The 25726-nt window shown below is 40.2% G+C and overlaps 1 protein-coding gene across 2 annotated transcripts; it reads right to left on the reverse strand.

The window, feature by feature from the left end:
- Positions 1-4879: 4879 nt before the first annotated feature.
- On the reverse strand, positions 4880-25713 carry igfn1.3 (immunoglobulin like and fibronectin type III domain containing 1, tandem duplicate 3). Of its 2 annotated transcripts, none has more exons than XM_061726863.1 (24): positions 25482-25713; positions 23645-23712; positions 23416-23538; positions 23186-23322; positions 22996-23095; positions 22852-22893; positions 22713-22758; positions 22375-22558; positions 22144-22257; positions 21869-22031; positions 21454-21726; positions 20002-20535; positions 19765-19889; positions 19533-19674; positions 19104-19397; positions 18728-19024; positions 18457-18636; positions 18191-18319; positions 17796-18104; positions 17625-17710; positions 15696-15888; positions 6252-6548; positions 5303-5629; positions 4880-5201 (listed from the first exon to the last, which is right to left on the reverse strand). In XM_061726863.1, exons 2-24 carry the CDS (start codon positions 23694-23696, stop codon positions 5146-5148), a joined length of 4203 nt encoding a protein of 1400 aa, XP_061582847.1. In that variant the 5' UTR covers positions 23697-23712; positions 25482-25713; the 3' UTR covers positions 4880-5145. The 2 variants fall into 2 exon arrangements, with proteins under 2 accessions (XP_061582847.1, XP_061582848.1); XM_061726864.1 differs by having other exon boundaries at positions 4882-5206.
- Positions 25714-25726: the final 13 nt, after the last annotated feature.

The following is a 25726-nucleotide window of genomic DNA, read 5'->3' on the forward strand; positions in this document are numbered from 1 at the left end:
TCCGTGTTCCCTTGGGTAGCTAATGTGAGCTAGCCTCATGCAAAACATGCAACAGTCCTGGGCTATACATGGCCCTCTGGCCAACCGATGGGGTGGGGAGGATCTGGCCGGAATAACGTGATCCTTCCACGCGCTACGTCCGGCCAGAGAAGCCCCACCCTGTCTGGTGAAAAGAACCGTCCTGCTCACTCCTCAGGTAAGGAGGAGACTTGAGCACAGTGCAGGGCCCTCCCGGGGTTGGTAGATGATTGCAATGCCCAGGACTGACTTAGGTAGGAGCACTGGGTTATAAAATGGGGAAAAAAATCGGGAATAAAAAATAAATAAATAAATAAATAAATAGAATAACATACTGTATATACATTTTCAAGAATGTAAGGGATAATGCCCAACGAGGTGTTATCCCTTCACCTTACAGGTGAAATATATGGACTTCGCGGACGGATCACGCCCCTGCGTCGTCGATATATTTCTGATAATGTACACCTCGAAGGCCTTTATCCCGCTTATACCACGGTCACTTACCAAAAAACATAAATATTAAATCAGTTATTCATGCTTTAATGTGTTTTCAGTTGAAATCATTCGTTTTATAACAAGCCACAGCGGAGCGGCTGAGCGGACTATTTTATCTCTGGTCCGCAGCCGTTGGAACCTGGTAGTTTTTAACAGTAACACCTGAGGGTCTGACTAATACCTGGAACAATCACTACCGTCCCATAAGGTCCTTATGCAATGGACACAGTGATTACTTCTCCAGTAACTAGGATGGACCAGAGATACGACTTAGCAACGGGAGATATTGTTGAGCTGAATCTCAGGAATGGGTCCCTACTACACTTCCCAGAGTGCACCAGTAGCAGCAAGCAGGCTGCTGGTCACCTGATCAGTCATTGTCACTGATTTGGAGCACCTGAGAAAGACTGGGGGAAGCTCAAAGACAAACAAACCTTAGAGGAAAGAAGAAAGAAGCTCCAAGTCCACTCATGGATTCAGTACAAAGACGCCAATGGTCGGTGAAATGTTTTATTTACTTTCATGCTGCTTAAAAGATTGATTAATTTGAATGTTTAAGATATTAAATTTTGTTTCCGTCTTCAAAGGTTTACAACCTATTAAGATGATGTGACCAACCAACCTAAAGAGAAATAAAAGTTGAGTTGGAAATTGAAATAGAGTTGTCCTAGCGTCCTTTGGAGGGAAGAAGAGATGGACTTGACAGATATTCTAGTCCGCTCAGCTCCGCTCGGCTATGGTACAGTAACAAACAGTAAATATATTTGTTTCAAAGAATCAAAGTCCACAGATAGTTTCCTAAACCGTTTTATTAAGCTATAAATATTATCAATTATTCAAATAAATAAACGTTTCACCAAATAATTTAAAAGAAATGACAAAATCACTCAGGTCGCCGTCCTGCGGTAGCCGATGTTCTGCCGATCCTCGCTCCCTGCCGAGAAATGCTACGTTGTGGTTCTGCACATGCGCACAGTCGATTTTCAAAGTTTGATTGCCACGCCCATCATTTCTTGCACGATGTAAAATTGATAATATGGGATGTTGAGTATTTGATCCTTCAAAATACACTACCCATGACATGAATTGCATTACACTTTGTGAATATTATATACGATAAAGAGAAAAGAAAAACAATTCTATCGCTTTATTTGATATTCATTCAGTCATTCGCCTTTATTTAACCAGGCAGGACATTAAGAACACATTCTTATTTACAATGACGGCCTGGCAAGCAACAAGATCCATTTGGGGGAAAAGGAAGTGGGCTAGGGAGTAAAACACAGTAAAATTGTAGCTCTACAAAGGTAGAAAACTGTTAGGTAGCATTTTTCGGCAAAGCAGCAGAAATCGGCAGAACACCGGCTCTTCTTCTCTGAATCTCCGTTGCCGTGGTTACCACCTGGCAGTTGATCCAGCGCAATGATATTAAAGTTATCAGGCAATTTGACGGAACTTGTTTTCTAGGTGTCGGTTATAAGTGATAACCTACACCTAGGTGTAGGTTATAATTTATAACCTCCACCAATCAGAATAAGAATTGAGTATTCACACAGACCGTGGTATAACAAGTGGTAATGCATCATATGTGTTGTGCAACTCAGGTAGCTAAGCTGATCAGTTATCGAAGGCTAATGATAATTCTATTAAAGAATTATTAATAATTAATAAAGTCGACTATTTATCAAATTGAATTATCAAAATGATAATAATTCTCGTAGGGGCACCACCCCGGGGCCTTAATCCAGGGAAAAATGATAACTTAACAGCAGAAAATCAGTCTCAAATGATTAAGGATTATTCTGCAGAACAGTAAATCTTACTATCACTTACAGAATAACAATTGAAGGGTGAGATTCGAGCACTGGCTCTGCTCAAACAATCAGTTTGTGACCAAAATTTGTATGAAATAACAACAACCACTCATTAAAAATCAATCAGAATTTATTTACATATAGGTGTCAAAAGATGGTAACGTAACACCCCAAATAAATCCTGATGGCACACTACATTATTATAAAACCATTAATTAACTAGAAGAACAACAATCAATAAAAATGAAATGAAAGTTAAATGCATGGAATGGAAAAAAAAGAATCAAATGTAATAATAAACATGGTATCAACGAACATCTACGGTTCAACAACGTGGGTGAAAGATGGCTGCGGTATTTAAAGATGGCGGGACTGTAACCACGCCACGTGCAATTAGAACGGATGGTGATCCCGGTGTTTAAACCGTGATCAACTGGCGAAACGGCGCTTTAAAACGTGAATGACTAGCAGAAAGTGGCGACGACAACATAATCGAACACAATAATGATAGCAATGATAGTGATGTATGCAGTAAACTCAGCTCTGAACAAAGATTTAGCTCTGGAACGCTCTCAATTAAACTAGTACACTCAGACTCAAGACCTCACGCCTTCCGGTCGGGATCGGGAAGCTGCGGGTTCTGTCGGGGTTCCAGTCCGATGCGGCCTCGTTTCTCTTGGCTCCACCATGCGGCTCGGCTCGGCTCAGTCCTGTGGGGACCTCACGGACAGGACGATCCTGCAGGGGTTCCCCGGGGCGGGCAGCCGCTCAGCTTGCTCTCCACGTTCCTCCTTTGAAAAGAGATGCAGTCTTGCTGCGTGCGCACAGCCGGGCAGGTCTCTCCGATCACGGAGCCTCTTGACGCGCCTCCAGGCGTGCGAGGACAGTCCACTAGAATCAGGGCCGTCGCCGTCTTTCACCAAGGCGCGGGCTCACGGACCTGGAGAGTCTGGCTTCCGGGCTAAGGGAACTCAAGCAGAGAAAAGGTTAGGAGGAGCAGGAGGGACGGTGCGCTGCCTCGCTCCGGGACCGCAGCGGATCTCCAGGCCAAGCTGGAGCGACGGGATGCAGAGCATGGGCCGGCCGTGGAGCAACGTGGGATCTTCTTTCCCCCCTCCCAGGGGGGGAGGAGGAGATGGGATCTTTGGCCCGCAGCCAAAAGATCCAGCTGCTCAGGACTGAAGCTTGATCGGAAGAGAGCAAAAAAGCGAGCAGCTGCAGGGTTTTGATCCTACGCGCGCTGCGGTGACATCATCGGTGCCTCGTTTGTGATTGGATGCATGCCGCTTGTAGGCGCCGCCCCCCCATGCAAGGCATGCTGGGGGTTGTAGTTCATGGCAAGGTGGCCATTTTAGGAGGCACATTAAAGCGGGTTTCAGGCTGGTGGGGTTGCTGGTATTTATAGGTTTTGGGTCTGTTCAAAGAGGCAGTACCCCCCCTTTTGGGGCCTGGCAGGAACCTGGTTTCCTGGGTTTTCGCTGTCCTGCTTTGATCTGGGGCCATGCAGCGCGGGTCATAAACTTACTATCTCGAGCCAGGCCGAGATGACCAGAAGTTAGCAGCAGGGGGTCATAAAACTCTGACTTCAGGAAGAAGGGCCAAAGTCTGGCTTTACTGGTCTTCATAATCCTGAAATTGTTCATATACATTTATAACAGTCCATATGATCACTGGGTGTGGTCCAACATATGCACTAGTAACTTTAACATGGTACAGATATTTATATATTTTATGATTTCTTTTTTTTATTATTATTATTTGGGTTTCACTGAATTTGATGGATTTTCACTGAAGGTGACCTGTGATTTACTTTTCTTTTGAATTAGTGCTATAAATGCAGGAACATATTCTAGATTCCAGTGCCTCTCTACCTGGTTTTCTGATTAAATGAACAGGCAGAGACTGCAAATAGAGCAGCAAGAGTAAAATGAGAGGAGGGGGGAGGAGGAGGGGAATGCAGTACTTGTTTACAGCAGATGGTGTAATGCTGGACATGTTTCATTGAAGGTGCAGCTACACCCCAGACATTGATCTGTTGCCTGGGAGTTTATACTGAAACAGTTCACTTACGTTATCTGCTGATTATGCCAGTGATATCATCGGGTTAGTTGTTTCCAGGCAACAAGCACAACACTCTAGGGCATCCATGGGAGTTTTTGTTTATTTATCTATAAATAAATGAATAATACTTGGTATTTGTAAGTCTTAGGGTGTTGACATGTGAACATCTTCCAAATGGCTTTACTGTGCATTTGCTCAGTATAATCTCAGTAGCTTAATGAGTAAATGTTTGGCTCGTGGGTCAGCCTGGTTCTACAACTGAATCTCTGACATCTCTTTGTAACAGTGCTGTTTTATTTCACTACATACCTTGTTTCCCTAAAGCTGGGCATACACTAGTCTGTGCGATATTTCGGGGTAGCACGACCAGGATTTCAAACACGTTTGATTTTTTTGCGAGCACACGATTTGTGATCGGGAGCTTGTCATGAGGTGTTAATCTCTCATCGTTACCCCACGTATACTGCACGAGGCACGACCAACGATTGAGTCGAAATCCGGCACGATCCAAAAAATAGTTGCACGACTGGAAAATCGACTCAAAACGAGCCGATAATCGCACAGTGTATGCCCGGCTTAAGAGTCCAATCTCTCTCAATTCAAAGTTTTCAAAATAGTTCTCAATGTTATATTTTTTACTTTTCTTTTATGTTTTATGTTTTCATCACTTTTATTGAGACAATACAGTAAAACAAAACAAAAATAAAAACAAACAATAAGCAAGATAACATATTGTTGAATTTGTAGATGTTATTCAATTTATTTTAAATAGAAGTTGCTTGTCGGGGCATGGAGGTCCACTAAATCCGGCTAATCTGACAGAGAGGAGAGACGGAAATGTTAAAATTCATTTTTATAGAATCAACATTTGACATTAACCCAACTGTGAATATTTTCCTTTTTTTAGTTACCTTCAACAACAAGCTTTGATGAACACTCCACTCTGCCCCGGGGGCTTTCTGCAACAACACTGTAATCCCCGCCGTCATTGGGCCCAACCTTGAGTATCACCAGAGAGCAGACTCCGCATGTGTTGGTTATGTAGTAGTTAGTGTTGGTGTTGAGGCTGATGTTGTTTTTGTACCAGGTAACATGGGGCCTGGGGTTTCCTGCCACAGCACAACTCATGTAGCATTCATAGCTCTCTGGACTTCTGTGCATTTTAAGTGGAACAGAGAATGATGGAGGAAACTCAAAGCTCAAAGCCTTAGAGACGGGAAGCTTCAAAGAATATTTTTCTGTTAGGGTATAAAAGAGAAGGTTGGACATGAAATATAATGATGGATAATCTTTTGATGTCAAATCTTTTTACTTTTCTGTTAAAGGAGGCACAGAATTAAGCATTTACAGTAGAACATTAGAAAAAGGAATTCTTATGTTTACATATGTGCGTGTGTATGTATGTATGTGTGTATGTGTGTATATATATATATATATATATATATATATATATATACACAGTACAGACCAAAAGTTTGGACACACCTTCTTATTCAAACAAATGGGGAAGTGTGTCCAAACTTTTGTTCTGTACTGTGTGTGTGTGTATGTGTGTATGTGTGTGTGTGTGTATGTATGTATGTATGTATGTATGTATGTATGTACACACACACAGACACACACACACACACCAAATGTTTAAATACTTTTGTTACCAAACTACCAAGATTATAAATAGCCCATACTACTCAATGGGTAAGACCAAGAGTTGCCAGTGTTGATTATTTATATATATATATATATATATATATATATATATATATATATATATATATATATAACTTAAGCCAATAGAAACATACCCAAAAACACAGATCTCAACAAAATGCGTTCATTGGAATCACTGGAATTGGACCTTGCCTTTTTTCCTGTTAACTTCCCAGATTGGGGAGCCTGAGGGCGCTGAAAGCCCCATGTCGTTCTTGGCGTAGATCCGGAACTTATACTGTCTGCCTGGTATGACATTGATGGCAGTGAACTTGTTATTGAAGAGATGGTCAGCCACAGTTTGCCACGTGCGTTTGATAGAATCATGTTTGGTGACCGTGTAGTGCAGTCTGTCGTCTTTCTTCTCATCTGGAGAGGGAATCCATGAAACTGTCACCGTTCCTGGCACATTCTCCTCCAGTTCCACAAGGCCTGGAGGCCTGGGGTCATCTACAGATGGGTAGGAAACTGTTATTAGCATTGTGATGTTAACGTTTATGCCACGGTAGAACTATTAATCAAATTCAAATCAAAGTCACTATATGAAAAAAAAAAAAAAAAGAAAGAAGTAAAGGAACGGCTGCAATTTAAGATCATGTGACTACTGGCTCAGATTCTAAGTGCATGACCTGAACTGAGAATCGTGATACTGTACACGCAGCTGGAATGAGTTTCTTCTGCAGGGTGACTTGACTCTTCCCAACAGATAGGGTGAGAAGTTCAGTCATCCGGGAGAGACTTGGAGTAGCGCCACTGCTCCTCCATAAAAAGAAGAGCCAGCTGAGTTGGTTTGGGTTTCCCTCAATGCCTCCCTCAGGAGGAGCTTTGGGCACGTCCAACAGGAAAGAAGTCCTGAGTCACCCAGAACACTTTGGCAACATTATATCTCCCCGGACGGCTTGGGGGGGCCGGAAGAACTGGAAGAGGTAATCTCAGAAAAATATGTCTGGGCCTCTCTGCTTTGGCAGATAGTCCCACGACCTGATCTTGGATAAGCATAAGGTGGATGACTAAACAGGAAATTTGGCCAGCCAGAGAGTGAGTAGAGGAAAAGACAGAGCAAAGGGCCACACACAGGAATGTGAATCTCCGCAGCTGCAAGAAACAGCCCTTTCACCGAAAAGCCCTGTTAAAATTGGTTAGTCTGGTTGGTCATTGATTGGTCATAAAGAAAAGGAGGATTTCTCTTGTATAAAATAATTTTGGATGCTATGCTAAATGTGCTGCAGTCTATAGGCTTCTAAAAGAGACAACATCATAAATCATGACCACATGTCACACCTGACATCATAATCATAGTCATGACAAATCCTGACAAAGCTCCAGAGGCCACTCTAGCAGGAATGTAAAAAGTAATCCAAAACTAATGGCAATGTTTTTACTGATTCAGTGAAACAAACAATGATCATTTGTGTCAGGAATATAAAATTAGTTTGATTAAATCTTTCAGAACAATAAGAATAGTTAGCTCGCCAGCATGAGTCGGCCTCATTCCTTTCCTTCATTTCAGTTGAGAGAGCTGCTTTTTCATCCACTGTTGGTCACTGTAAACATTTCAGGTTGGGTTTTCAATCATATGCCAGCTTGCAGCACAGGTTAGATTCTTTCTTGGGTCTCACAATTAGGATGGTGTAGAATGAGTCCCATGCTTTGATCCGCTATCGATTCATTGGAGATGGTCCTGCTGACCAGCTGAGACAGATTCATTTCATTTTCTGTTTAAACCTAAATGAGTATTTAATTAGGGCCCGAGCACTTACAGTGCAAAGGCCCTAATGTATCTGTAGGAATTTTCCTTTTTAGGGCCCGAGCACTTACAGTGTGAAGGCCCTATTGTATCTGTAGGAATTTTCCTTTTCTTAATTTTTTCTTCTTCCGACGAAATGAGGGCCTTTTTGCCCCCCTAAACGTGCCCCAAAAGTCACCAAATTTTGCACGCAAGCCAGACCCAGCGAAAAATTTGATATTTAATGGTTTGCATTAATGGGCGTGGCAAAATGGCTCAACAGCGCCCCTTAGAAAACTTTGTGCCTCAAGCCCCACAATACGGTTTCACGTACATCCATGAAAATCGGTACACACCTGTATCATGTCGCAACTTAAAGGAAAGTCTCTTGGCGCAATGGACGAAACTGAACAGGAAGTCAGCCATTTTTAATTAATGGTGCAATTTTGGCGCAATTTATGCCATTCCTTCGGCAGTTAATACGTCCCGAACCGTAACGTGCACCCAGGTGTGTTATACATCAAAATGTGCGTCTTGATCCTGCGACGACGCGCATTACTTTTCTCAGTCAAAAGCGTTACCGTGGCGACGCTGGACACCAGAAAGCGCGCCCCCCATCATCTGATTGGTCCATACAGAAAAAACGTGCCTCAAGCCCCACAATACGGTTTCATGTACATCCATGAAAATCGGTACACACCTGTATCATGTCGCAACTTAAAGAAAAGTCTCTTGGCACCATGGCCGAAACCGAACAGGAAGTCGGCCATTTTGAACATTTTGAATTCATGGTGTAATTTTGGCGTAATTTAGGCCATTCCTTCGGCAGTTAATATGGCCCGAACCGTAACGTGCACCCAGGTGTGTTATACATCAAAATGTGCGTCTTGATCCTGCGACGACGCGCATTACTTTTCTCAGTCAAAAGCGTTACCGTGGCGACGCTGGACGCCAGAAAGCGCACCCCTCCTTTATCTGATTGGTCCATATTTGGTAGTTCCCCAAAAGTCACCAAATTTTGCATGCAAGCCAGGCCTGGCGATAAATTTGATATTTCATGGTTTGCATTAATGGGCGTGGCCTAATGGCTCAACAGCGCAAGAAAAGAACAGCAGAACAGAAAAGTATTTCAAATGGAAACATATAAATAAGAATAAAATTCCTGCAGCACATAAGCCTTAACTCTCCCAATGAGAACATTGTGGACTGATATGGGCGACCGAACTGTATGAACATGGGTGAGTGAGAGTGCTGATGTTTCGTTCACCTGATCTGACTGACGAAAAGAAAGAAATCAATGATGAACTCAGACAGTAACAGCAACCATTAGTTACTGACTTAAGCGAATGTGTGAAATTTATGAACAGGTTGATGAGATTTAGACTGAGCTTTTCCCAATTTCAAAGCATTTTAAACGAAGTTTGTCAGTGATTAGGATTTTTAACTGGTGACTTTTTTTCAATTCCGCAAGATTTGTGGTACAAAGCGACATTGTCACCTCTAAAAACATATCTGTTATTGTAGACAAATTTGTAATAGGTATGAAGTAAAGCATATGCTCACAAAACATTGAAATGACTGAGTAGTGAAGGGATACCTACCATTAAACATTTCAACTAAGTTCAACTACAGGCTGAGATCAGTTTGTCCTTTTTATAGAACTTCTCCAAGAATGACTCAGGAACAAATCCAAACAGTTTTTTCAGTAAACAGAACAAAATGTGTTTTCAAAGACCACAGCAAATGAAACAAGCCTCAGAGAGCTGTTTCCTTGAGATCAGTATATTTGCTTATTGGCCAAGGATGTGTTTTCAATCAAAACTGTACACTGTGGATTTGAAAATGTTATAATTTGCTAATTGTTTAGACCTAATTTATGCTGATGATGGCGGGAATGTTTGAACTTTTTGTTTAGTTTTAAATCCATTTTGGTTTCACTGAAATTGCTCCAGATGTTTACTGCTTAGTAGAGAAATTAAGTGGCATTATTTTAACTGTGAAACTCACTACACTGGAGGTACAGTTACCATTACTCTTTTAGCACTTACACTTACAAGTGAGGAAAAACAATAAAACTACAATATTAGATATCTTGTCATTAAGTGCAGTCAATTAAATACATGCTAAAAGAGAAACACTTTAGATACAAAAAAGACAGTGTAAGGTAGATCAGTAAATAAGTGAATGTAGAAAAGTGCAGTTTTATTTATGTGTGTATATATATACGTTAGGGGTGTAACGGTATTTGTATTCGTACCGTCACGGTACGGGCGTCACGGTTCGGTGCACGCAGTCATACGGCGAATACGTCTGACTGAGTTAAAAAAAAAAAAAAAAAATTAATCATCGTTTTTTTTTTCCCTTATAAATATCAACAGTCACGTTCCATTACAGACCTAAATGTGTGCTAGTCTGTGCATATCAATAAATATATGTGCAATTCATATATCATCATAAATTGTAGGCTATAATAACGATAAAATGTTCTAATTCTTAATTTACGACTGTCCTGAACGCATCAGGGCCGTGTGCCAACGCGGATTGGGTGTAAGGCTTTAAGCCTGATTTATGGTTCTGCGTTAAATCGACGCAGAGCATACGCCATAGGGTACGGCGCAGTCTACAGCGAGGATATGCGGCGACGCGCAACTTTCGCCGTAGGCGCTGTGTTGGTGTAACGCGGTACCATAAATCAGCCTTAACAGTCACAGCAAATTTGCCGTGAAGGAGATTAACGCTAACTTTCTTAAATAATGTATTTATCAGAATGTTTTTGTATTCTTGACCACCTGCCTATTTGAATGAGCTTGTGTTGTTGTCAACGAGACCGCCGAGTCTATTCTCTGTTATTGAGCTCAGAAATTATGTTATAGACCGCTGTGTCTATCTATCTAAATAGATTGTGTATTCCTTTTTGTATTTAAGCTGTATCAAAGATGGAACTGAGTCAGTCCGTGACTATCTGAGTTTTCAGCTCCATGTGATTGACAGTCAGGTCTGTGTGTGTGTGTGTGTGTGTGTGTGTGTGTGTGTGTGTGTGTGTGTGTGTGTGTGTGTGTGTGTGTGTGTGTGTGTGTGTGTGTGTGTGTGTGTGTGTGTGTGTGTGTGTGTGTGTGTGTGTGTGTGTGTGTGTGTGTGTGTGTGTGTGTGTGTGTGTGTGTGTGTGTGTGTGTGTGTGTGTGTGTGTGTGTGTGTGTGTGCGTGTGTGTTCTTCTGAACAAGTTTGTGACTTTACTCTGCTTTCTGCACCATAGGCCTATAGGCTTGGCTCAATAAAAGTGAGAATACATGTAGTTTGATGGGAAGGATGAGGTTGAACGTTAAAATGACTATCATAAGGCCCATGGAGAATGCTCCGCCCCCAGACGGCTCTGCCCATATGCAGCAGTAGAGGAGCCCGGGTTCAAGTATTTATTAAAGGTGCTCGAGCCTGTTACAATGTCCCATCCCGCGCTCACATAAAAAACATAAAAAATTAAAAACACTAATGCACAAGTTAAATGTTTTATTCTATTTATTTTACACTTTAATAAGAGATGCTTTTTAGTTTTGTAGCCAATTGAACAAACTTTAACTTTCAAATGCTATGATCAAAATAAAGGAAGAAAAAACTCGTCTTATACATTTGGGACTTTTTGTATTTTTTTTTTCTGTTTTACCGAACCCGTACCGAACCCGTACCGAACCGTGACCCCTAAACCGAGGTACGTACCGAACCGTGACTTGTGTGTACCGTGACACCCCTAATATACGTGTATATATACATATATATATTCAAGATGTTTAATTGTCAGATGCACAATGAAAACGCAGCAGTGCACAAAGTATAATGAAAATCTCACTGTGTTCTCCCAACACTAGAATCAGTTAAATAAAGTTTAGACAGAATATTTACAGCAACTATTGCAGCCAGTATTAAATAAAGTTTTTTGTGATGGGTAATCAGTACCAAACAAGTCAGAGGTGTTAAGAGACTGGTTGGATAGTTGGGGGCGGGTGTTGAGGGAGGTGGGTTAGTGCACACTGTTTGTTGTGTTAAATAGTCTGATGGCCTGGGGCTAGAAGCTGTAGATGACTCTCTTTGTTCTTGCCTTCACACTCATGTAGTGTCTCCCAGACGGCCGAAGTGTGAACAGGCTGTGTTGTGGGTGTATATTGTTCTTGATGATGTTGTGGGCCCCTCTGATGACTCTGGTGGCGTAAATGTCCTTTAATCACGGGAAGGCTGTTCCAGAAATGAACTGAGTTGTTGTTATTATCCACTGGAGAGCCCTTCTGTCCTAAATGGTTTTGGCTTCCATGCCACACAGTGATGAATCTGGTGACAATGCCCTCAAATGGGAATCTGTACTGAGGATTTTGCTTGACATACCAAGTTTCCTCACTGTTCTGCGTCTCTTCCTTCTTCTAGGATCAACAATCTCCTCCCTGATCTTGTGTGTAGGGAGAGATTATTGTCCTGATACCAGGCTACCAGTACCACCAGCTGTCTTCTGTATGCTGCCCCATCTTCTCCTGTAATGAAACCAATGACTGTGGTGTCATCAGCAAACTTTAAAATGCTGGTGTTGTTCTGGGATGCCACACAGTCATATAGTAGGTGAAGAGAGTGTACAGAAGTGGGCTGAGCACCCAAGGGAGGGATCCCTGTGCTGACTGTTCTGATGTCTGATGTCCGACTTTCCATTCTGACTGACTGGGGTCTGTCTTTCAGAAAGTTCTGCACCCAGTTGCAAAGAGAGGGTGTCAGTTCAAAGGTGAAGAACTGATTATCTGTGTGGGATGACTGTGTTGAATGCTGAGCTATAATAACTTAATAGCATTCGAACATATGTGTCCTTGCCCTCCAGGTGAGTGAGAGCTGTGTCAATGGCAGCATTGACAGCCTCATCAGTGGTTCTGTTCTGTCTATATGCAAACTCTAGGGGTCCAATGCGGCCGGGATGGAGAAGATCTCAACTTCAGAGAAGATGGAAACATCTTTATATTTTGACAAATAATTGCAATTACTGAGTCCATTGTTGTCAAAATAATCAACAAAAGTGTTTGAGGAATGTTATGATCGGGTCAGAGTATAAACTTCAAGGACAGAGTTCAAATAACTGAATACAGACCCAAAAGGCACTTTGTAGGCAATAACTCAAACTTTTGAACTATTCATGCAGCCTATCCAGGGGAGTTCAAGTAATGGGGTGACATGAGCCCTGTTTGTTTTGTTCAATACCAGCTGTCTTCTGGACCCTCTGTAAAGTTTTACCTGTCTGTTGTAAGACTGCGAGAAAAGCAAAAGCAGACAGTCGCTTGATCTGACTTGTGTGTATCAATTGTCTTCTTGTTCAAATTAAAAGAATATTCGATTAATTAATGCCCCCCCCCCACCCAAAAAAAAAAAAAATTGAAAAATCAATCAAAAGAAAAAAATAATAACAAAGCTGCAAGCAGCGATGAACGGGCCCTCGCAACCTTGTGCACGTTCAGGCGTGCTGCAGTGGCAGCGCTTGTATGACTCACATGTAGATTCTTCAGGCCTGGATATTTAGCGGATGACACCACCCACGAGTCTTTATGTCAAAGCATTCAAAAGTAATTGCAGAAAATCGGAACTATCACATATCGACCAATCAGAAGAAGGGGTGGGACTAATTTGCACCAATTAAGGTGAATGAGTCAAAACCGAGTCTGATGACAACATCCACGACTCTGTATGTCATACCATTTAAAAGTTATGGCAGAAAATAGGATCTATCAAATATCGACCAATCAGAAGAAGAGGCGGGGCTAATTCAGGCCAATGAAGGTCAAGTACTCATACCGAGTCCGATGACACCACCCACATGTCTTTATCACCACCTGTTCAAAAGTTATGGCAGAAAGTAGGAACTATCAAATATCGACCAATCAGATGAAGGCGCGGGGCTAATTTGAACCAATTGTGTTCAAGGACTCAAAACCGAGTCCGATGACACCACCCACGACTCTCTATGTGAAACCATTCAAAAGTTATGGCAGAAAGTAGGAACTATCAAATATGGACCAGAGGGTCAGATGAAGGGGGGGGAAGGGCACGCATTTTGGCGTCTAGCGTCGCCACGGTAACACTTTTGAGAAAAGTAATGCGCGTTGTCGCAGGATTGAGACGCACATTTTGATGTATTCATGGGTTTCAGTCACGTGACATTTTTTGTTGTCAGCGCCATCTTGAGGACCGACCGAGGACCTTTCCGTCGCGGAGCCAATATGACGTCTCACCTAATAACTCACTTAACTCCCGAAGAACAGCAACGGTATCTACAGAAAATTGACACTTTAGGTTTCGATCCGTATCTAATATCTAATCAATTACTGACTCCACTCCAGTCTGCCAAAAACCTGCCAGATTTGTCGTTTGCGGACATATATATCTACCTGGTCCACAATCCTTCTCCATACACCGGCAAAGCTCTCAAAGCTTTTAAAGTACCAAAGCTTACCGCTACTTCACATCATGATGGGTTAAAGATGCCAAACTTCATCATGTGGAGGCCAAAAAAATGTTCGTGGTAACAGGAAAGGTAAGTGACAGTCTGGTGATGAATAGCATCAGCATTGAATTGCCTGCACAGGATACGTTTATGTAATGAAAAGTAAGAAGGCAGTTCACTTTTTCAGTAACGTTACTACTCTAGAAAGTAAAAGCATATCATCATGTCACCATAAAACTTTATTAAAACATAAAATATAAAATATGATTTATTATATTATTAATGCAAATGTTCATCTTGCGCTCCCGATCTCCTGCGCGGTGCGTCCCGTGACGTCTCCATCACCAAGCGGTTTCCCAAATCCAACTCAGCCTGGATCTCGTGTCCTCTGCTTTTTTCCCACATCTCAGTAATGATCTGACATGCTGGCTGCATTTAACACCACGAACACGCCGCTCATTCCTGGCTGTTCGCTGTTTGATTGCGTCACCACACGCAGTTATTAATTGTTCCCCCCCCCCCTCCCCCACTTACAGGACCTTTTCTCTCCCTCCCGTCCGATGTTCTGGGACCTATATAATAATAGGATATTATTTATTTCTGCCACTTTATTGTGGTTTTTGTGGTGAAATGAGGAGGAATCATAGATAACTTCTTATTTCAACTAACTGGATCAGCCGTTCCTCATCATGACTGTTTCCTACAGCGCTTTCAACCGGCTTTCAACACGAGTGAAAGGAAGAAAATAAAAGAACATTTAAACATCACAATATCCCACGGCCCACTTAAAGCACTGATAAAAGGTCAATCCCGTTTTTTTAGACTTATTATTGTCGCATCCCACGGCACAACAGATAGACGGCATGCTGAAAGTCGGTCCTAAAGATGGCGCTGCGAGTACTGTGTGACGTCACATGAAATCCATGAATAACACACCTGGGTGCACGTTCGTTCGGGCCTTATTAACTGCCGAAGAAATGGCATAAATTTCGCCAAAATGACACGATTCATTCAAAATGTCCGACTTCCTGTTCAGTTTCGGCCATGGCGCCAAGAGACTTTTCTTTAAGTTGCGACATGATACAGGTGTGTAGCGATTTTCGTGCATGTAAGTCAAACCGTATTGTGGGGCTTGAGGCACAAAGTTTTCTAGGGGGCGCTGTTGAGCCATTATGCCAAGCCCATTAATATCAAATTTTTCGCCAGGCCTGGTTTGCGTGCAAAATTTGGTGACTTTTTGCAAAAAGGCCCTCCTTTCGTCGGAAAAATAAAAATAAAGAAGAAATAAAGAAAGAATTCCTACAGATACAATAGGGCCTTCGCACTGTAAGTGCTTGGGCCCTAAAAATCCACAAAGTTTAATTTTATTAGTTAATGATTTATACACATAAATAAGGATTTTCACTGTACCTGTCACTCTTATCTCAACACTGGAGGTATCCTGTCCAACAAGGTTCTTGACAAGGATTGTATAGATCCCAGTGTCATGACGCTCCGATGAAGCAATCATTAACTGGGAAGATGTGTCAGTGTTGCTCACTGTCACATATTTGGGAACAGGCATGCCATCCTTGAGCCATGTGATTGTTGGTATTGGACAAGCCTGTCAACGAGTAGACACGTACAGAGTTAAAATGTGTCATATATGTTTGTCATGGGTTAGGTACAAAGAAATGGTGCTAATTTGAAACTAGTTTGATTCCTGAACAAACAATATCAAACCAAATCGCAAATCATAATTTCTTGCTTCCACTTGGAGTGCCACGTTGCCTGTATTGAGTCTTGTAGACAAAAAAGAATCGTACGCGCATACTCCACTACTTTTATTCGAAAAACGACCAACAGTAACCATCAGCTGATAGCATTGCATGAATTATGATTTTGAGAAATGCCTTTAGCCAAATGATGAAAAGTGAAATCAATAGAAATGTTTCCACCAGTACAAACTGTAACTTTTGGGGACAGGTGTTCAGACTACAGTGTTCTGGGATGGGCTCCAGCAGGATCACGTGACCCTGCATTGGATTAAGCATGTATTGAAATGGGATGGATATAATAATAATAAAAATACACAACAAGAACAACAAAAAAGATCTGTCCTGGAAATACAATTCTCTCAATTCTTTTAAAGCCATACGCTGTTTTATCATGTTATCACTTTGAGCTTTGGAAATACATGTCCTAAGTTGCAGCTTATATCAGATGCGCTCATCATATAAACGTTTTTGAAATGTGTTAATGGACTTCTTTTCTATTAAAACACATTTTAAGACTTTTTTCTGTCAGATTTGTATGCTTGCGGCTTCGAAATTTTTGCTAGTTATTTTCCCACTTTTTTAACATCTGTTATGAACAACCACTCCAACTAGAAATATGTTTACACATTTCAGCAGCAGATGGAATTTTCAAATCTAATGCCCAGAAGACCCTCAATACTGGCAGGTTGTTGAGGAGAAGTCAAGATAGCATGGCAGAAAATGTGTATGGTTGAACAAAATAGAGTAGTAGCGAAGAACATAGGAAACTTTAACCCCCTTGATCACCATGGGGAATGCCACTGGCAATTAATATGATAAGCTTGGAGTCTGGGAATGACCCAGCTGTAATATAAGAAAGTCAGTGTTCTGTGTTCATTGAGACATGGCTGCAGGAATATATGTATCTGTATCAATCGTAGACAGTACAGACGGAACATATAAAGAGAGGTGAGAGAAAAGGTGAATAGCTTTAACTGTCTCATGATCTCAAACACATTAGTGTGAAGAAGCTTTCATGTATCCTGTTTTTCTTTTGTATTTCTTTCTATCCATTATAAGAAGAAAAAGTAATAATGAATAACAAGTTACAGAAAATTAACTAATGAAAATGAGACATTACTTTTGAATAGTGGTTCAACAGGATTATTAAAAAAAAGGATTGAATTAATTGCCTGACCTGGCCTGGACAGAAATGATAACAGCATCAAATTAAAATTTTTGTAGCACAATCTTTTGAGGCTGGAATCAAGCGATTTAACTCTCAATGAAACAAATTTGTTGGTGCCACTCCTGAATGGAAGGGTTTTTACCTTTTTATATTTGCATTTATACTGTAACAATTGTATTTTCTTTAAGCAATTAATAAAGTTGTAATCATTTTTTTTAACTTCACACTAGTTACAGGTTCAGGAATTGTTTAAGTCTGATTTTAATGTTAGGTGTTTCACTAAAAACTATATATGAACAAAAAAACAACCAACAAAAAACAGAAAAGCTACCCAAACATATTTACATGGGACTTTTGATTGAACAACCATATATGTAAATGGTTAAGAACTTTGGCATGAATATTTTACTGAACCTTAAAGTTGAAGTTCACTCGAGTAGAGTTCCCAGCTTTAACCACCAAAAAGTTCTTCATCTTTTTGTCAGTGAATTGAGGCCTGACTGTGATGATGGAGGAGGAGCTTTAGACAAAAATCATTTGAAAAGTTGACAACATTTACAAATCTGATACCTTTGTACGACTCACCTGGTGGTGGCATCGCAATGATGTAGTTGTCCAAGTCTTGAGGCTCACCATCTCCACCCTCATTGGTGGCGATAACTCTTACCCAGTACATGGCCATAGATTTAAGGCCCACAATAGTAAATGAGGTACTAATGATAGGGCTGGCGTTACAGCGACTCCATTCTGTGTTTTCTGCTGGTCTGAGGTCCACCAAGTATCCTTTAGCCTCATCTTGGACACGTTCTTCCACTTGCGGTTTGGTCCAGCCCAGTGATAGGGTGGTATAGGTGGAGTTTGTCACCTTCAGGTCTATAACTTTACCCGGAGGTTCTGAAAGTGGAAAGAATGTGGCAGCCATATGAGCAAGAAAGATAAATGTAATAATAATGTATTTATTTACTAGACTTATTGCTCACTCTTCGGATCTCTTGCAAATACAAATTCAGAGGATGCACTTGGTTCTCCTGCACCGGACATGTTGATAGCTGATACACGGAATTCGTACTCAATACCTTCAACGACATCCTTCACAGCATGTTGTTTTCCTATGTGATGACAAGCATTAAGGTTAGAACTTTGAAACATTTTGAGGAAATTCTTTCCTTTTGCATATTTCATTTAATATCTGTGTGCTCATTTGATAAGCAAAATTACATTAACAGTGATAATTTAATGATCTAACCTTTAATTGGCTCATCAAGTGGATTAATCATGGTCCACAGATTACTGCCATTTTTGCGTCTCTCCACATTGTATCCCAAAATATTTGTTCCCCCAGTATTAGCAGGGGCAGTCCAAGCAAGATTGATACAGTCTTTAAAAGCGCTCACAATTTTTGGTGCAGATGGGGGTCCAGGGTATGCTAAAAGAAAATTAAATACAGAGTAATGTCACAGATATAGTGTTTTTCAACATGTAATGTGCAGGTGTGTGGGATTTCTGAGAAGCCTCACCCTTTGTCCCGGCCTGGATGTCATCAGTTTCCATCATTTCACTGACACCTTGTTCGTTTTCAGCCCTGATGTGGTAGCAGTATTTTCTCCCATGATCCACATCGGTGTCTCGGTATTTAGCCTCTGGGCCAACCTTGCCTAACTTTTTCCAACTGTTACGCCCAATTTGCTGGCGCTCTAGAATGAAGTCAGTAATGGGTGAACCCCCAATATCTTTGGGAAGCCTCCATTTGAACTCAATGCAAGAGGCTGAACTTTCAATGATTTCTACTGGACCCAGTGGTGGCGTTGGTTTATCTGTAGTAAAAGCAGGAAAAATGACTTATTATTACTGGTTATCAATTACAACAGGTGGTCTTTGAAGTGCAAGTCCTACCGAGTACAATAAGTTGTGTGATGGCCTCAGTTGTCCCATATTCATTCTTAATTTTAATCTTTATTTCCCCCGAGATCTTGCGTTGGCACTTGGTTAACAGCAGGCGACTATCTGAGGAAGACTTCTCGATCCTGATGTTAGTGGTCTGCACCAGTTCTTCGCCATCATTGTACCATTGGATTTTCATGGGTTCACCGCCAACAAACGAGAGTTTGAAACTGGCATCTTTACCACTTTTGATGATAACAGGTTTCATGAACTCAGCAAGGTCATCAGGATTGATTCTTGGGGGATCTTTGGGAGGAGGGGACAAAGACAACACTTTTTTTTAACAGAATCTGTTGAGCTGACTACGATATTGTCTGGGTCATTTTTTACTTCACTTTTTACTTGAGGGTCTTTATTTAAAATTAATTATTTTTAATTTACCTTCAGCAATTAGCATTGCTTCAGTTTTACGCCCGTCAGCTTCGCATCTGTACTTTCCAGCATCACTTTCTTTGCAACTTTTGATAATTAGTTTACGGTAAGTCCCATCTTTAACAACACTTAGATCATCTGTTGGAGTTATCTGTAATGCATATGCAAAAAAAGTGAACATGCTAAATTCTTAAAAGGATAGAGTTGAAACTATTATCTTATGAATTCTCATGTTTTTCACCTCTTTCCCATCTTTGTACCACATCGCATCTGTGTCCTCACTACTGAGCTTGCAGACAAGTTCTACATCAGTTCCAAGAATAGCCGTCACATCTGCGAGTCCACTTGCAAAGAAAACCCCAGGGTCTAAAAGAAACATAACCTAATTATTGATTGCAAACAAAGAAAAGTGAAGAGTCCGCACAGCAGTAGTGGAAAACAATAGTAGATGGAATCCCTGTGTTTTGATGCAGCTTACCAATAACAGTATCAGGAACTAGTGGCCCTGTTCTTTGTCTCTTTCTTTTTTCTTCAGCAGGTTCTTCCTCTTCAGCGTCACCCCCATCCTTCTCTGATGGTGCAGGTTCTCCTTGTTTGGAATGATTTTGCTCCTTCTCTTCTATCTTTCCAATGCCGACTTTCTCTTCTGTACATTCAACTGCAGGTTCTTGTTTCCCACTTTTCTCTCCATCTCCTGCTCCTGCAATCTTCTTTGGTTTTGCTTTGGCGTTGGTTTTCCCATCTGTATTCGCTTTAGCGTTACCTACTGCCTTTTGGGTTGCTGCGGTGGGCGGCCCTGCTGCTGCCTCAGCTTCTGCTGCTGCTGCTTCCTCTTCAGCTGCTGCTGCCTCCTCTTCTGCTTTTGCTTTTGCTCTCGCAATCAGTTCATCTTTCTCTCTCTGTAACTTAGCTTGTTGCTCTTGGGCAATCCTGAGAAGATCATCTCCACCGCCACCTGCTTGAGTTGTCTTACGGGCTTTCTTCTTTCCAACCATTTTCGGGTCTTTGTCAGCTAATTAAAATACACATGGAGGAAAACATTAATGGTTTATAATGACTTTTTAAACTTAATGTAAAATCCTGGTATTATTGCCCCTTGCTTGTGTTTATTTTACAGAAAATATCTGCAATCGAGCCTTCTTTCAGTGGGAATCATGTGATGGACAGCTAAGAAAGAAAGATCATACTGTATAGGAAGCAAAATATACATTTTTTTTTCTTTTTTTTCGTCATATCGACTTTATGGGAAGGATGTCTACTGAAATCTCACTCAAGAAGAAGAGCCGCTGGAGAATCACTGGCAATATATGCAACTGTTGCGACATAATGGTGATTCACAGTTTGAAAAGAATTTACAAAGTCGTTTTTGGGAGATACTTATATGCGGAAGTTTTGGCTGCTTTATCTCTCAGTGGTTAGAAACAATCCTGCTTTTACGTGGCATCATGCATGTGCTACTATTTTGTTCATCACATTTCAAAGGCAAAAAAGATGTCTTGCAGATGGAGGAGTGGAAACTTTGTTTGCCAAAGTTCACTCTATACTATTTTGGCCTTTAAAGAAAAAAGAAATGGCAGGTTTTGAAATGCATAAATACATTAATATTAGCAGTTTTTCTATACTGATCTCGAAAATAAATATTCAAGTTTTATCAGAATAAGGAAGACTTCTTCCAAATAATTTGATGTTTGCTAATATAGGAAGTACAGAAATTGATTAATGGTATGGTATATTAGACATTTAAAAAAGCACCTACTTCCATTTATTCCATGGAATTACTGTGTTCACTATGGTAGAAATGAAATGATTGTATTCATTTTAGGCATTTCGTTTATTGATGTTTCAGACTTTAAAATAGGGAAAAATAGTTGATAATTCCTTGAAACGTTTCGAATAATCCAAGATGCAACTGAAGGTATTTGAACAATACCTTCAAGAATGAGCCAGGCACTGCAGGATTTAAGTCCAACCACAGCTGAATAGATTCCTTTGTCCAGAAGCAGGCAGTCCTTCACCATCAGTGTGTGGATCAGCATGTCCTCTGATACAGTGATGTCATATTTGTCCCCTTGCTGCAGTGAGTTATTCTTCCCCATCCACGATATCTTTGTCACGGGATGTGAGAGCACACACTGAAACACAGCATCCTCTCTTTCCTCTGCTTTCACATCTTGAATCTTTACCAGGAAGTCTGCAACAGGAACTAGATAAAGAATAAAATTACAGTTCAGTGTGGTTCAGTGTTTTCCTTCACCAGAAAAGTCATGCAGGATCCCAGGTACAGCATGATGATTGAATGGTTATCTGTCAAATTAAATATAATGAAATTTGATGCATCATCTTACTTTTTAAGTCGGTTGAAAAGATCTTAACTCCATCAACTTCCACTTGGTATAATCCTGCATCCTCGGGATTAACACCATTTATGCTAAAAACAAACTTCTTTCCCACTTGCTTCAGTCCATGTTTAACATCCATGTCAGCGTCAAAAGGAATCATTACTCCATCCTGTTTAAACATAATTACAGTTTTTAGAAATATGAAGCTCAATGACTTTGATATGTATAATTTATCCCTTTCATTGCTTTCGTTCAGACATTTAACAAAGTCCTTCTCTCACCTTGTATAAGAAAATTTTGCTCAAAGGGTCTTTGAGTGACATTTCAAGTTCAAACTCTGCTGCACCGTCAGCTTTCATTTCAATGGGCTTTAGGTTACAAAGTCGTTCAACAACCTGTAATAAATAATATTGTTGAAAAATGCTGAAACTTTAGAAAAGTATATATTTGTTTTTATATTAATGTTCGGTTATGTATGTGCTTTTATATTGTCAGGTGAAGATGAAACAAACCTTTTCTTGCTCCTGCTGCCTCTCCATCTTCTTCTCATTTAGTTTCTTCAGCATCCAGCGAAAATCAGTGACACCATATTGTGCACAGATATTCTCAATATTGTTCTTGTCTGCACTCAACAACAGTTCCCAAAACCTGTCATTGATTTCTGGCTTAGTCTCTTCTTTCGGGTCAATATCCGCCCTGCAAATAGAAAGATATTTTGAAGCAGTTAGGTAATCTTACAAAAAGCAAACGGCAACAATAATGCATAGATATGGAAAATGAATGTATGAATGGAAAAAAATGAGATGGAATGATTAATTAGTAGCTTTATTTTTGAATTGATATGACTTACGTCCTTTTCAAAGACTTTTTAAAATCTTCAGGTAACTCTCGGACGGCTACAACCCAACCAGAATCACAGTTCAAACTGTATTAAAAAAATAACAAGTTTCATTTAATTGATTTATTTTTAAATTATGTAATCTGTGTACCTGTTCGTGATTGTTGCATGGCTTTCCCCTTTTTATATCCAACTGGGAAATGGAGAGAATTAGAGTGAAATCAGGCATAAATTTAATATATATTTAAAATATATATTGATTTGCTGTATGGTGGAATAAATGTTAATGTATCACCTTCAATGATGTTGAGAGCAGCAATTACAGCAGCTTTCCCATACTCATTTCTGGCAGTACACTTGTAGGTATCAGCTTGATCCACAGATACGCCAGGCATCTGTCAATTAATGCATGAATGTCTGCTTTTGCAAAACCAGAAAGTATGTTGATTTTATGTCATTTTATATCTTATTATTATTATTTTTACCTGTAGTTGGTGTTCACCAGAACTTGCATCAAATACCATTTTGTACCGCTCCGGAGGAAGTTCCCCGTTATTCCTCATCCAGGTCACAGTTGGTGTTGGTTTACCAGTAACTATTGCTCTAAAAATAGCCAGTTTTCCTAGAGAAATGTCACAAAGCCATGTTATTTTATAGAAGATGACACTATTAGCCAGAGTTTGATTGTAATTTCTCATATGTTACTTGGTTTTACCCTCTTGAAGAGTGAGACCGATGGGTTTCCGGGTGAAATCTGGGGTGGTCATGCCATCTGGTAGCTCCTCTACGTACTGCGTAATCATGACTCCAGGAACACTCGATTTCTTTTTAATTTTCACTGTCATCAAATTTGTAAATTTGTCGGCTCGGTTCCATTGAATTTCATCTGTATGCATGAATCTTTTTTGCAACATTCCAAGTACAAACAAACAGTAATGACTTACCCTGCCCAAGAGCAGTTGGCTCCTGATTCTTAGCTTTAGGAATCTTAAACATCTTGGCACCAGCTTCTCTGTTCATGCAAACAAATAAAAAAATCAGAATGCTTTTTTGAAATTAAATTAAATGCATTAAGCAACTCTGTTCATTTCTCTTGTATACAGTAGCATGCTAGTTTGCCTGGACTCTGATTTCTGGATAGGGTTACTTATCCCAAAGTAAGTGCAAAACATAACTTTTCATTTCAGTGTACCATGGATTTAAAGGTTATGCTTAACCACTGTTGGTGACCAGGATAATTTCTACTTGTCAAACAACCAATTTCTATTCAAAATGTAAAATTTTACACATGGAATAGTATTCTTCTTAAACTCACACGTTATACTGGCATTTCATGATATTCATTGAGTTAAAAGGATCTCAGTTGCACACAGCTATATCATTTAATTACGGGATCCTAGTGTAGTCTCGAATGAAAAATAAGATTCAAAAAGAAGAAAAGAAAAAAAAAAACCTGCACAAAGCAATCCGCCACACTTTTAGCTTCAAATGACAATGTTCGGCTTGTGTACCTGTGTCTAGAGATTAGACATTGTGTGTAATGTTTATGAGAGTCCTTTCCTGTCTTTTATTTTTAATTCCCATGAATTGTTGAGATCTCCTTCTGATAAGTAGTGTTGAATGGGAGAATAGGCTACAACTGTGCTTGGTCAGTCTGGGTGAAACAACTTGTCATACAACGATGCATCTGAAGCACAGTCATGTGAAGACATCTGATGTGCAATTTGATGCTAAGGACAACATATTTTTGCAAACTGGTATTCCAGCTGGTGCATGTAGAGCGTCTTTAGATTGCATGATCTTAGATTCAGGACCCTGAGTCTGCTTATTGATCTTATTCAACACTATATTCAAAAGCTACACATGTTTTTTCGAACCTATATGTACATCTAATTATTTCTTTTTCTTTTCTTTTTTTTAATCTTTGGTACCCTTTTTTAGTAGCAGTGAAATGTGTGTGTATTTTTCCCTGATTTCTTTCCCCTTTTTTAAAAATATAATCTCAATATTTTATTTTATTCATTTAATTTAACTATCTATAGCAAATCGAATTAAAATAGATCATATCTCAATTACCTTCATATTTTACAGTTTTGTATGTATGCTCAGCTGCCGTGAAGCTAAATTTGTCAGAGAGAAAAAATAGCTTCACAGCAGGGTGATCGGAGTGAACTGATTTATGAATGCCAGGTCTGTGGCTTAAACATGGGAGCTCCTTTAAAGAGAGTAAAAGTAACAGAGCATACCATTTTCCTCATTTTTTGTTCAATGAAATGATTCAATTTTAGGATTCCCCATCTACAAGGAAGAAATCAGGAATCAGGAAGAAAGTGTTGAAAGGATTTCATTGTGAACACATGAATTAGTGTTTGTCTATGACACGTTTTTATGATCTACCTGGTTACCCGAGTTTTTTCTCAGTTTCTCGGCGTAAGCATCTAATAATCAATTGCTTTTTTGTATGTTTATGTATTACATAAGTAAACTTTGATAATTCTGATTTCACCAAGATGAAAAGCAATGTTGTTGTATTTTTATGTTATTAGCAATTCTCTGTGGGATTTAAGAGATACTTAAATGAGTTAAAGATTGTTATCCATTTAAATGAGTTTGGGATAAGCACTTGGGCTTTACCTCCGTTTAAACCTTATGTTTAATTGCAGAAACATGCAAAGAACTGTCAGACAAGAGACTAGAAGAGAGAAAAATACATCCAATTTCTATATCCAAAGGCATGCTAAGAACTGCAAATGTTGTCTTGTTTTTCTTAATAATACGTACTATTTTCTTGCTATTGCGGTCCGTTTCCAGTCAGGTTCCAGCCAATTCTCAAGTCTTCTTGGGGTCTTCTTTTCAAGAGGCAATTATGGCTTTCAAAGACACTGAGAGCAACCTAACACACTGCTTTTTCCCTGTGGGTCTTGGATATAGGTTTACTGACATGTACCCAGGCCCTGAAGTGCTATAGGTTCATAAAGCAGGACACCCAAGCAGATGAAATGGGGAACGTCTATTCCCACCCTCAA

This window comes from Cololabis saira, chromosome 8 (assembly GCF_033807715.1).
Source record: "Cololabis saira isolate AMF1-May2022 chromosome 8, fColSai1.1, whole genome shotgun sequence".
Taxonomy (NCBI): domain Eukaryota; kingdom Metazoa; phylum Chordata; class Actinopteri; order Beloniformes; family Belonidae; genus Cololabis; species Cololabis saira.

Bases quoted from the DNA above. Each gene is read 5' to 3' on its own strand.
- igfn1.3 (XM_061726863.1), bottom strand. From the start codon at position 23,696: ATGTTTAAGATTCCTAAAGCTAAGAATCAGGAGCCAACTGCTCTTGGG. The intron at 22,032-22,143 runs GTGAGAGAAGGA...ATGTTTAAACAG, and splicing joins GCAAAATTTTCTTATACAAG to GATGGAGTAATGATTCCTTT. The intron at 6,549-15,695 runs GTACAGTGAAAA...ACCCATCTGTAG, and splicing joins TGTTGAGATAAGAGTGACAG to ATGACCCCAGGCCTCCAGGC.